General features: G+C 38.2%; 1 protein-coding gene across 1 annotated transcript in view; it reads right to left on the bottom strand.

Moving 5' to 3' along the window:
• Positions 1-7,673, bottom strand: part of aig1 (androgen induced 1) — a 64,969-nt gene extending 57,296 nt beyond the window's left edge. Inside the window, exon 1 of the mRNA XM_088939715.1 lies at positions 7,533-7,673. Within this exon, the coding sequence (XP_088795841.1) occupies positions 7,533-7,673 (141 nt within the window). The remainder of the gene's footprint in view (positions 1-7,532) is intronic.
• Between the last annotated feature and the right edge of the window lie 6,623 nt (positions 7,674-14,296).

Raw genomic sequence — 14,296 nt, 5'->3', positions numbered from 1 at the left:
GATTCCTTTCATAGGAGACACAGAGAGCTTTTACACTAAAGTCAGGATTCAAATAGTATTGTTTTTATTCTAGGCACAGTAACTTTAGATTTCTAAAAAATGTTTACCTTTCTGAAAACTGAACATTAATGTGACTTTGATGTAACAACTCCAAGACCTTCATTGTTTTACAAATCTGTTCATGTTTACAAAGGTATTTTAATCCAGTGAACACTAATGTGAGATATTAACTCTACCTTGTAATACTGTGATGTCACTGAAGAATCATTAAAATGCACCTAAGCTTTATAATTTTACAAAACATGGCAGACAGTGCAAACTGGATACCTCATTTACAATGGTGCTGTTATTATTATGGAACACAGTCAACAGAACATATTCCTCTTTTTATCGCTTTTAAGCGCTAATATATTTTGCAAACCAATAACTATGTACAGTACTGCATGTTGTGAAGATCTACTTATTGCTTGCTGCCTTCTTACACATTCCTCGCAACCTAGCTTTCTACATCACCCCATATACCTGGAAAGTGTATCTTACAACTGATCGATATCCCCCAGCAAAAATATCTATCACCAATGACTGGTCCAAAACAATCACATTCCTTTTGTCTTTGTATCCCATCCTTCTCATTTTATTATGACTTCACAAAAATAATGTTCTCCCAATTTAAACACAGCATGCCATCTTTTACTTTAATGCTTTTAATTACAGTGTTCTTAATAGGCTTCCCTATCCAACAGAATCTTTTAGTTTGTTCATGTCCTACAGATATCCTTAGGGTAGTACAAAATGTTGCATTGTGCGCTATATTTCTTGAAGAGTGTTCTCTTTGAAAATCTACCACGTTAGTCAATTTCATAACTTTTCTACTGTTCTCTATAAATATAGACATCCAAACATTATTACACCATCGTGATGAATCCAAAGTTTGAAATACAGTATACTAAATTGTTGGGTATTTTTTAAGGAATGGGCATTTCAAAAATACTGATGTCAGCTGAAACAGAAAAGTAGCATGCTCTTATAATAAGAAGAATATACCATTTAAAGGAACGTGAAGCCTGCATTGTGTTTTCTATGAAAAAGAAAAAAAATCATCATCTGTCCTAATTGTATGCTGTAGAAAAACTATTTAGAATCTTCCTTAAAAACTCACCAGGGGGACAAGTATACTAAAGCAACTAGTTACAAAAAACTTTGTTCTGTCACCAAACTGAATATTATTTATTCATTTAGTTGTCCACCACTTATTACATTTATATTGATCCATTCACACATTCCCAATGACATATCAAGAGCGCTGAACAATACTTCAGACTGATGCTAGTTCATTTATGGGACAATGTATCAATATCACACATTTCATCATGCAATAGATGTTTGCAATTTTTAGAGCATACTGCATCCAAGCCCTCAGCTTACAGGCAGTTTACAGGCAAAAGACCCAAAACTCTACATAACAGAGCAAAACTCCATGGCTCTTTATCGCTTACACAATGGACAGTGGGATACAGCATAACATTTTTAGCCAAACATTTCCAATAAGATGGTACCATACAAAAGATAAAGGATTGATGGATTGAGAAGGGAATACATATTGCTACAGAAGCATATACTGTACAGTATATGGGCATGCCACATAGAAAACTATGAATGATAATCAATGACAGAAAAAAACTATAGTTATCTGCAGCACATTCTTTAGTCCCATAAACCTCTGTATGGTTGAACATGCATACTCTGGCTTATTGTCCTCTGGTAGCTCAACTGTCCTTAAAAAGGCATTGTGCTACTCCAATGCCTCAGGCGAGGATACTGCAGTTAAAATACATGCAGATGAAATGTAAAACCTTAGTCAGTGGGCCAAAGAAATTTGTACTAATCGAACAAAACAATGCCACAGTGCACTTGTCAGATTTATTGCTTAGATCTGGTGAACCACAGCATGTACAGTATGGGCTTATGGCCAATACTGTATGTCAATATGCCTTCATATTAATTGTCTTGATTCACAATAATTCTTACAGACACTGCTACACCACATTCGTATGGTAACAGGAGATGAACTGGAATGTTCAAAACCGCATATCAAGCTAGCCAGTTTCTGATAAGATTCATCAAGTCTGAATGTGAAAGAATTAAGTCTTCCTTGCAAACAAGTTAATTTTTTTCCCAATATAACAGAAAATGTAATTCATCCATTCCAGTAACCACTTAGTCCAACACAGAAACATGGTCAGATGGAGCCTAACTTGTTTGTGCACAAAGCAGGGGGGACAGAAATGTCAATTAGCCTAGACAACATATTTTTGGACTTTAGAAGGACACTGGAGAACCTGTGAAAATCCTCATTGGCCTGGGGAGAACATACAAACTCCACACAGAGGGCGCTCTGGACCAGGTTCAAGGTTCCTGAACCCAAGAGTTGTAAGAAAGCAACGCTAATGTCATTCTGGTAATGCAATACATTTATACATTTTTATGTAACTACTTCTTTTTAAAGTACAAAATTACAATCCAAAGGATTGCAGTATTTATTCAGGAAGTAGTTGAAAGCAAAGGAAGAAAAGGAAAAAATACAGTCAAGCGATGAGTAACGTTGACTACAACTAAAAACAGAAATCACAATTTTAAAGTTGCCATACAGTACATAGAAATACATTTAATGCATGAAATACAGAAGAACATACTATATGGTGTTACGTACAGAAAGATGTATTAAATAAATATTTATTTATATACAGTAGCAAGATTTGAATACAGAATGTCATAAGCCAAAAAATGTTTTTTTAAGTTGGACTTGTTTTCCTTATACAAAACAATAAACTACTAGATGTCATGCAAACATGACATCTAACACAGAAGTGGATACCTGGTGGTTCTTTCTCTCCCACTGTAAAGGTTAATTGCTATTACAGATGTTACAATAATGGAATCATGGGGGATTTCCAAATATACTGTAAATCCCTACATTAATCTCAATACAACTACGTGCTTTGTTAATAGGGCATCAAACATATTGTGAAAATGAATTCATTGCCAGAATTAACAGAAGCAGTGCCAATCCCAAAGCACATGCAACAGGATATCTGGATGTGAATATTAGCTATCTTGTATCTGAAAGTGCTTTATAGTGTGGAACCCATTTCCTATTCCACTTCAGAACAGTTTAGGCTTTGCATTAGATTAAGACTAAGTATGATCTTTATGAAGCATGTTTCATGATACAAGATTTCAAGTCGCTTTACAGTACATCAAACGAGAAAAGGTTTACAAAATTTTAAATAATATAGTAAATAAAACAGAATTTCCAGGTATAAGACAGGATTTGAAATTGCTGACTCACTCGCAAGATCTAACTTGGGCTGAGAGGCCATTCCACGGCCTTGAAGCAACAGAACAGACAGTCTCCGGGCGTTCAGAGCCTTGTTTTCGAAACTGGAGGAATGCCAGGGCCCATAGAGCGCAAATGTACAGGTGTGTGAAGCATGGAATAAACCTTTACTTGTTCCTTTGCAGTTTCATAAGATGTTAACCAAAATTCCACCAGCATTCCAGAAACAATCCTTTACAGTATATCTTTTCAGCAGGTAAAGTATGATGAACATTATCCATGGCAACACTGAGGTCCATCTTGACAAGGATGGATTTAAAAAGAAACCGTAAGGAACTCATTAGAAACTCGAACAAGGGCCTTGTCTCTACTAAGCTGCAATTTGAGCCCAGAATGAAAGGACTCATACAATTAATTTGCCAAAAATTGAGCTTGCAACTGAACAGCGGCACCTTGTTTCAGATTTCTGCACAAATTGGTCAATTAGTTATCGGCTGATAATTACTGAGAAGGCTGGAGTCTTTAGTTCTGCTTCTTCAACAGAAGGACATTTAAGACGTGAGGTTACAATTCCAGATCTTAATAATTCATCGATGATGAGCTTGACAAAGGGACGGAGAACTGCAAATTTTGATCAAAGCAAAACACAGCATGTGGGAACTGAATGCAGGTCTTATTTTAGTTATTATTGTTTCAGTAAACTGATGAGGAAAGCCAGCATGAAATTCTACAAGGTGAAAGGCACTAAGCTGGACAGTAATATTATTCTCAGAAATAGAAGCATTGGTACAGTACAAACTGACTTTGAATGTTATCAAAACACATAAAACTCAGAAAAAGACCATTTGACTGTAGGCTCTTCGGGAGTGATGTTCCGAATTGATGAATTGTGGAAATAACTGTTGTGTTTGTCATCTTCAAACGGCATATGTTATGCTGCATATTCATCTATTTCCTTTCAGCATAGGACATGTTTCTTTTACAGACCTGTACTCATGTTGCACTTGTAATTTCTATTGTATTTATATTATCAATTACAAATGCAAGTTACCACTTTATACGTTTGATCTAAAATGTAAACATTTGGTATTTTCCAATCCGCTACAAAAAATAATTTTACATACAGTTATCCCTAAGATCAACCTAATAAAACCAAAGACTCATCAAACTACAAATTGACCAGGCTAATCCATGCACCTTCTCAATTGAGTGTTTTCAAAATTTGAGATTAATTTAGAAGGCATGTTTGGACTCAAGACCACAGGTGATACCAAAATAGGGTTAGGTTTACCAAAACAGATGTGGTGCAGCAAAAATAAAATATGATTATTTTCACTAATTCAGGCTGGGGAAAAAGTCTAGCAAATTACATTTATTATATACTGGTAGAGAGAGGTATCTGTGGTACCAAATACATAAACAACAAATTTAAGATGGGAAAGACCACACATGAAAAACATCCTTATGAAAAAGTCTTAGGTCTCAGGTGTTTATGTTGACACATCATTTTCATCTTCTTGTCAATGATGGGAAGAATAAATAAGAAAATGTATTAGGGTATTTAGTTAAGTACAAGAATGTTGCAAGAATTAATGGATGAAATCTTTGGATCAATAATAATGATAATTATTCCTTATTATTCACTTACATAGTGCTTTTCTGGACACTGAGCCTAAAGCGCTTTACAGTAACGGGGTCCCCTCCACCACCAATGTGCAGCATCCACCTGGATGATACAAAGGCAGCCATAGTGCGCCAGAACACTCCCCACACACCAGCTATCAGTGGGGAGGAGAACAGAGTGTTGAAGCCAATTTATCAATAGGGATTATCAGGAGGCCACGATTGGCAAAGGACAATGGGAAATTTGGCCAGGACACCGGGGTAACACCCCTACTCTTTTTTGGAGAAATGGCCTGGGATTTTTAATGCCCACAGGTAGTCAGGACCTTGATTTTACGTCTGATCCGAAAGATGGTGCCTCTTTACAGTGTAGTGTTCCCGTCACTATACTGGGGCAGTAGGCCCCACACAGACCGCAGGGTGAGCGCCCCCTGCTGGCCCCGGCCCCTCTAATACCACTTCCAGCAGCAACCTTATCTTTTTCCAAAAGGTCTCCCACATGCTGGCTAGGCTCACACCTGCTGAGCTTCTGCAAGTTGTGACTTGCAGGGTGATATGGCTGCTGGCAATGAGCTACTAGCAAGCAAACAAGTCGCATGGGCCAGATCAGGTCCTCTCAATTTCTTTTGTTTTTATATTCTAATTGTTGAATAAATATACATTTTTAAATGAGTATGACAGTGTATGCAAAAACATCTATCTTATCTAACATATTCAAAGATTATCTGTTCCAGTGCTGGAGTCTGAACTTCATATAAGAAATAGGACCCGACAAAAAGAGGGATACTATTTAAAGACATGACAGATAAACCATTGCACTTTGTAAATTCCACTGCAGAGGGTTTTATTGCTCATAACTGTAATGCCTATTATATTTAAACATTTTTTGTTTGTACACTATAAAAAGAAAGTTCATTAAAAAGTCTTACAGTTCACCCATATTACAGTTTGCGTAAAAAGCAAACTGGTTTCACTTTACTCATCAAAACTGATTAAATCAATTGGAAAATATTATTTCATTTCGGTATTTCTTTATAATATTTAACAATGTTATTTATTATTAATACGTAAAATAGGTGGGGCGTCATTTGATACTTTTGTATAATTTTAGACTTCGTAAAACAGAAAATTCAGTTTAATTGACTTGTTGAAGATAATGATGTTGGACACACTGTATTGTTGATATGTAGTAAGTAATTGAGTTTTCTTGATGTTTTGTAGGTTTTAGCTACAAATCAGCTAGAGAGATAATATTATAGAAAAATGAACAACAACTTGATTTATAAACGTGAGTTTAAAATAAGCAGGATGGATAAGCTATTGATTTTGCAAAACTGAAAGAAAGTATTTGGATTACAGCATTTTTAGGTTAGAATTGTATGTGACATTTAAATGAAACACTTAAGAAATTAAGAGGACCTACCTATAGTCAATTCAAAGCAATCTAGATAACTCTACAAGATTAACTGTGACAATCGGTTTATATTACACCTTTTTCCCATTTTTATTTTGATTTTTAATGAAGAACTGGCTGCAACTGAGCACTGAAATAACAATGATCCAACACTGATTATCTGATACATTGATTGTTAATTAATCACCACAGTTACTTTCAGGATAACTTTTAGATTTACAACTCAGCAATAGCAGTGCAGTGGTGCAGTAGTCTGAAGATACATTAAAAGGGGGACCATTCCGCATAGTGCATATTTCTTTGTTTAAAGTAGCTTTGTGCTTAACACTACTCCATCGTTTGTGGTGACAGCAACTGTCTATTAGAAATAAAATGCAGCTACAGGAATAACTTAATTTTGTAATTAAAAACAGTCTAATTCAGCATTTAGAAAATAACCATTTCTAAAACCTACAATACAAGAACAGCCTCCCGTTTTCAACTTCTTATGCACGTTTCTGGGAAAACTATTTTTTTCATAGTTTACAAATCACATCGTCTGTAGCAGCTAATCTTGCGGAAAACAATTACCATTAAATAAAATTAAAATGTATACGTTTAATAAAGTATACGTTTAATTGAAATACTATTATCTGAAATACTATTTATTTCAGTTCCACTAACCTGATAACGTTACCGAGGATAATGCCAAACCTTATTGACTGTCTTTTGTCTTTCACTGCCGATTTTTAACATGTGCGGAAAGTAATATAAGGTAATACATAACCAGTTTTGTTAATCTATTACGGTTTTCGAGTAGCCTAATGACAAAAATACCCTTCCACACCCTGCTCCCCCATGAGATGAGAAAGGCAGCCGACAAGACGTCTGGTCATTAAAGATGAAAACTGCACCTTTTAAAAAACACTGATATTAAAAGGGAATGAATCAATGAATGGCTTCGGGCTCAATTAAATGTGTTTTTTGTGTGTATGAACCTACAGTACGTGTATATAAAAGGAATCAAACCTTAAGAAAGAAAAGACGTTATAAATCCTCTTTAACAGGCCTGGTTCTCCAATAGGGTATGTAGGAGTTGAAGCAATGAGGCTACCATCGAAAACGGGACGCTCTAGATGAGTGAGTGGTGAATAACACCCGAGAACAACGAACACTTACCAGATCTATGAATGTTAAAAACTTCCAGCTACCACCGTAAGTTTGGTGAGCAGGCATGTCAATGGCTTTATAATTGCAGAGGATCGAGAAATACGATAGAAGGATCGCTAGCCTTAAAACCTGGGAAGGGATGAGCGCCATTTTTATATATATTTTTGGTATTTCCTCTTTGAATGATGCCGTTATCTGGGTGTCTCTCTCAGTGCAAGGAGGTCGCTGCCTGGAGATGGGATGTGGAAAGGAGGTGGCGTAGGAAGAGAGCGTGTAGGAGGGCAGAAAGAAGGGGGAGGGAGGCAATGTTGCCATAGAAACAGAAGATGTTGAGGATGTTGAGTATCACTCTCCCTCCTGGGCTAAAGAGTGAACACAGCGAAATAGGAGCAATTCTCTGAAGCCTTTGTGTTAGCCATGTTAATAAATGAGCTCAATGTTAATCCATTGGGCATGCATCATTATTTAAATTTATTATTTTATTCAATAATAAAATCGTGATTCAGTTAATTTAGAGAAGTTTATTGATCCTTTTGAATTTTAACAATGCACTGTTCTGTTAAAATATTCTGGAGAGCCAGTACAGTCTTGTAAAAGCCCTGGGGAAAAACCCTATAAACACGTCTGTTATAGCTGTTCTAGGAAGATGAGAATTATAATTTGATAAAAAGAGCACCATCATTAATTTTACCAAAATCTTAAACATCCTATACTAAATAGATAATATAGTATATTATGGGATTTAATGCAATTTTGTAAGTAATCTCTGAGTAAAGTAAACATGCTTTTATCTACCCAAGGTAAGCCTGGATATCAGTGATGACTAAAAAGTGTCTAAAGGGAAATCATCCTCCAGCAGACAGATGTGTGCTTAATCATCTATCCAACATATTAGAGGAACTGTCTGAGATGGGAAAGGCAGTACTTAACTCTATAGGTCATTAAATGACTCTCTGCTAGAGAAAACTATACACTTTGAAATCAGAGTTTGCATCAGGGGTGAATTCCGGATTGGAACATTTGATATTAGGTACCTTATGTTCATGTAGGGTAGAGAAATGGGGTTTTCCACTCCAAATGTATATGGTGCAAGCAGAGGGAATGGCTGCATTGTGATTCTGCTCAAGTATCTGGACTAAGAAATAAAATCACAAAGAAATACCTTAATATAATGTATAGCAACATTCAATGCTCATATCACTGTTCAGTTGTAATTGGCGACTTGTGACTTCAGTTGTGATTGGTGACATGAGCTATGCCAACATGCAAATAATTACTCCTTCCTGTCTGCTTTGGGCCAGAATTAAGTCAAAAAGTCAATTTACTGACTAGTTGAAAATATCAAACCCTGCCCTTAACAGCAGCCTGGCATGTGCCAGAGGCTTATTTAATTAAAGCCAACCATCAAGTGCCAAGCGTACATTTCGGATGGCTGGAGGGTCAAATTTCTGATATAATCTTGGTCTGGATATTTTTTTACTTTTTTGTTAAGTTGCAGCTTAAAAAAAGCTGTACTGGAGAAATATACTTAATTTTTTTTCCAAACACCACACTTAACCTTGGATCAACTTTGTAGATGGAAAGGAAACATCTTTTATAGTTGAGCTAGCAAAAATACATTTGGGATCTAAGTGTGTAACTTTGATCCAGAGAGAAAAATGCAACCTGCTCCATTATGTATCTCTTTACGAATTTATGGTTTTATTTTCACATCTTCAACATATTTTTGTTAAGCCAGGCTTCTGGCTTCCAGCGTTTTCCACGGGCTTTTCTTTTCACTTTTAAAAATTCATGACATGTCTGTTTAAGACATTAGTCCTTCCGATTACAATTTAGAATTGTGGCAATAACAGCTAAGCTAACAACTAAATTGTCTTTTGAAATCAGACAGTTCTTGCTTGTTCTACTTTACAGCCCCCCACAGGTGAGTAGAGTTGATGCTACTCCTCCATCATGTGAAATTAATAAAGCAAGTGGAGGTGAGGCAAAGAGTTAAAACAACTGCAAATAAATAGATTCTTAAATACAATGAATGAACTAAAATACTTGATATGCTGTAAGGCAATTCCTAAGTTGCATTTAATAGACTGAAAGTATTTCCCTGCCTTAGCTATTGTTCCACTTTCTTTTTTTGGCTGCCCTTTTGTGTCCTTTTTCGATCATATCACCATGCCATGGCAGTGGTCAATAGGCACATAGGAGAGGAGAAAAAGCTGTCACAGTTGTGACTCTCCTGCAGGTGGAGATGCTTGTGTTTTCAGCCGGCCCCCCTGAATCCACTCTGCAGCGGCTCTGAAAGGGAATTTGGGTTAATTTCCTAGAGCAAGTTCAATCCATTGTGGGGTCTCAGCTTTTTGCTTCACTAAAATCAATGAATACCCTGATGTGTCTATGGCAACATTTCACAGGAATGTCTTCTTATAAGTACAGTAAGCATGTTCTTAAATGTTTTGTGCTAACATTTCTTTCAATATAAATCTGAAGAGGAGGCTGTAAGATAGCTTTGATTTAGACCAAACACATGATTTCCATTGTTTTGAAACTCCATGGAAACTAAGTGCAATAAATCTAAAACTTGTAAATCATTTTCCATAAAGAGTTGTGGTTTCAGTATTGGGACAATTAGCCCCCCACTGTGGGAATAGCCAATAAATAACTCAAGGGTGGCTGATGTGGATCACATAAACACACCCTAATCTGCTTAAAGACTTAAGGAAAATTGTTCATTGAAACTAGGGCATTTTGTCATTTTATTAGTGTTTGAAGTTTGAAAAAGTCTCTAGCCTGGCACATGTAAAACCATTTTATATGTCAATGTCTGTAAAATTCACAAGGTATTTAATCTTTTATAGAATCACTAAGACACAATTGCCAAAGCTAACCAAAATTAATCCATCTGGAGAGCAAGGGAGAGCACAGCTTCTTTTTATGGAATTAAGGTTTCTGTGGAAGAATGCACAACCTGAAAAATGTGCAAGTAAGAGAGAAGTCAGGAATAATATACATCTTTCATTTCTTCACTGAAACAAAATCACAAGCATTAAAGCAATCTGTTTTTCCAAGTTATTCTCATCGCCGTCCTAAATGAATTTCACTTACTGAATATAACTCTAGAATTGCTTGCACAGCAAAAACCTCCCCCTCACCAGTGGAAGTGCTGTAAAGAATGTTGAGTCGCATGCTTTGTGCTGATTGAGGAAGGGAGTATGTGTCCCTGGCAATTCTTGGCAGTAATAATTAAGTTACTCATAATAATTAAGTTAAAACTGTATAATACTGTGGTATTAGCTCTGAGAATTGGCCTGGACTATATTATCAACTCTATTATTTTCAGCTGATCATGATCTAGATTCTGCAAGCAACATTTGCAGAATGCTCCGCCAATTAACAATGTACTGTTGCTGGACTTGGTTGGTTTAAAGCCAGCCACCATGGCCTTAGAGTGGGCACCTCTAAGCTTGTAATGACATTGACGCTTGTCCTCACTGCTCCTGAGTGGAGAGTATGGCACTTTCAATAGCCGCCAGGTTTATAAGGAGCACCTGGCTATAGTTGCTGTAGATCTCTCACTGCAGCATGTGCTCTGACGGTATTAAATTCCTCTGCTGCTTCTCCTCCAACATTGATCATTTCACTCCATTCCTGAGCCACCTTCCTGCATCTCAGTGAAGCCCTTGTTGTTCCTGGTTTCCAGTTCCCTTCAGCTCCACCTGGGAGATTGCCTGCAACTGTGCTCTCCAGAGGATTCCAGCGGCTGTGAGGGAACCTCACCCGATGTCTTTGTTGGCCCGGTCTAGATGGTGCCTGGGAATCCAGTTCCGTCCGCTCCAGGTGCATGGCTATCTTCCAGGAGACTGAGCTGATAGTACATGCCTGGCCTGGTCTTTGAAGGGTATGCGTCTTGAGCTAACTGGTAGCCTCGGACAGCCCCAGGAATTTCCTGCCCAGCCTGGGAGGTTGGACCCCTCCGCGCTGAGATGTCCTCTGGACTAAGCACAGCTCTAGTCTTTGGTGGCTCATCCCCATTCTACATTAGTGTTTCCCTCTACTTCCCCTTCCTATGCTACTATTTCACCTGCCTGAACAACGGGAGACTCCAGCGGGCTGTCCTCCTATCCCATGCAACTTTCCCCAAGGAGCCCGGCCACAGGAATCCACTCCAGTGCAGAAAAGAGAGACACCCCAGAAGATGTAGCTCCCGCATTCCAGTTGGTGGACTTTGGTAGACAGTTTCATTTTGGGCTGGTGCTGTACTGTGCCAGCCTCTCCTGTGCCCGAGGTGTAGTGAGTGGACCACTCCCTCTGGACTATTGTGCCTTCATTCTTCGGTCTGTAACATCTACAGCTCTGCCTCTATTCCTGGGGGAAACAGTGCTGATCATGACTGACATCAGTAAAGTCCTTCTACTGACTCTTATTTTTCTGTAAACCAGGATACATCTAAACCAATGTATACATGATTTTTGTATTAGAGAAAACTTTCTTGATGACCCTCAGATATTACTAAAGAACAGAATCTGCTGTGGAAATCAGAATTATATTGCATCTGCTCACTGAATCAATGTTACAGACCTGACAAAAGAGTTAGACATTTTTGTTAAAGACACTGGAGCAACTGTCCAAAGTCCTGTAGGCTATTGCTGCCAGAAGGTATCTCCAGAACCATAGCTTGTAAGTCTTCAGTAAAAGGTTTTCTGTAGCCCTTCGGCACTTCAGTAGAGTTTTCCACTGGTGCTCTGAGACATCAATGCAATCTGTATGGCATCTTTGCCCCGGACAAAGTACTGCTATTTGATTACATGCCTCAGAAAACAAAAATCACTTGTCAATTTTATACTTTGAGCTGAAGTGCGTGGGATGGCTCACAACAAATGCACAGACTTCAGGTGGGGCACCAGTCACAGACACACCCCACAAAAGTCTTAAAAGTTAAATGGTGGTTTATTGTCTGGAATGAGGACTGTAAACAAGCTGCCATTTCAGTGGTAGCACAGCCGGTCTTCAGCACAGTGATTAAGTAAGCAGCCGTAAGACAGATCTGCAGTTACAAGGGTATAGTGGAATAAAATAAATAGCCAGCGCTTTGGCAAAGTGGCTGTGGCAATAGCAGCTGCTCTTTAGCCTTAAGGATGGAAAAAATAAGCATAAATAAACGAGCAGCCTGCACTGTGGAAAAGGCTGCTGGCGTAGTAGCAAAGTTTCTATTCAGCAATGAGGCTGGGAAATAAAATAGACAGGCTGCACTGTGACAAAGTAGTTGCTACAGTAACAGTAAAGCTGCTCTTCAGCCCTGAGGCTGGAATTGTAGAGGTTGTTGCTGTCTTCAGTCTTCAGCAGAAGCTGATGTGGAAGACTTGTGTTGTTTGTGCTCTGACTTCTTGTCCCAATTGTCTCTCTGATCCTCCCTGGTTTAGCACTCTTTTCCTGTGGTCTGGAGCAGGAGTGCACACCTGATGTCTGTACCTATGATTGCCTGAGCAATCACCTGTTAGATGTGTGCCACCATCATAGGTAAGGGAAAAAAAAATCAAGTCCTCAGGGAAATTAGTCCTCAGTCCTCAAGTCCTCAGGGGCAAAGTGGTGGTTCTGTGGCTAAGGCTCTGTTCCTGTGGATGGAAGGTTGCTGGTTCAAATCCCACAGGTGGCAGAGGAATCCTACTCTGTTGGGCTCCTGAACAAGGCCCTTAACCTCAACTGCTCCAGGGGTGGAGTACAATGGCAGATCCTGTACTCTGACCCCAGGCTCTCTCCCTTTCTGTGTGTCTCATGGAGAGCAAGCTGGGGTATGTGAAAAGATAATTCCTAATGCAAGAAATTGTAAAGGGTTAATAAAGTGATGTTATTATTAAATTACCACACCTTGAGGACACAGCCCCTTGTGGCATCACAATGTTGTTTTGCTAGTCTTGCTGTCTCATCTTTATGAAAAATAGTGTGGGATTCTGCTTCTGAAGTACTTTGCACTATGTCCTGCATTTTGTCGCAGAAGACAAAATTTGCCAATTTGGAACAAGCAGAGGTTAATTCCAGTACTAAATAGGTCTTTTGTGCTAAATGTGCCCTGCTATTTACATTGGTGAAGTAAGGGAAAAGGAATGGTCAGCCATCTCTAATACCCATTTTACCTCTTTACCTCAGGAAAAAAAATAAGAAATAATCTTCCGAGATCCAAAGTTTCAAAACATTTTAAGTGATTGTTACAATGAACAGGTTGGTAGTCAGAGATTATAGTAGTCACAGTGTTATAGTGCCCATTATTCTTTCAATAGAAAAACTCAGAAGTTTGGAGAAATAAAAAATGTGTGAACCTCTTTAAAAACAAGAAAAAAATAATTATTCAGCAGGTTAGAAACATCTCGGGTTGTTTCTTAACAGCCCTTGGCTCATGTTCTGTGGTTATGCAGTTCTTTTATTCAGTGACTTGAACCTCCAGCAGGTTTGGAAACCCTTGTGCTCTCTGGAACTGTCCCTCTGAGCTCCCTGGTGTGCTGTAATTGCTCTCTGACCAGTTACATCACATACAGTACCTGCTGAGAAGATGCAACAGATAAGATAGAAAAAGAGGAGCTCAACTGTCAAGTATCTGGGAGCACTATGACCAACAGCAGGATCTTGTCATGCATTGACTTACAGAATGCAGGCTGCCTGTCACAGTGATGTTTTGTAAATATAATTTTATTAGACCTTTATTCGGAAATATGGTGCCTAAGTTAGCTTGAGAAAGTAATTCTCTAAGGTGACCATTTCTTGAGGTCTATTTTGATTTTACTATG

The sequence above is a fragment of the Atractosteus spatula genome, chromosome 2, assembly GCF_055471065.1.
Source record: "Atractosteus spatula isolate fAtrSpa1 chromosome 2, fAtrSpa1.hap1, whole genome shotgun sequence".
Lineage (NCBI taxonomy): Eukaryota > Metazoa > Chordata > Actinopteri > Semionotiformes > Lepisosteidae > Atractosteus > Atractosteus spatula.
The sequence above is the reverse complement of the archived record's forward strand: the minus strand, read 5'-3'. Positions and strand labels throughout refer to the sequence as shown.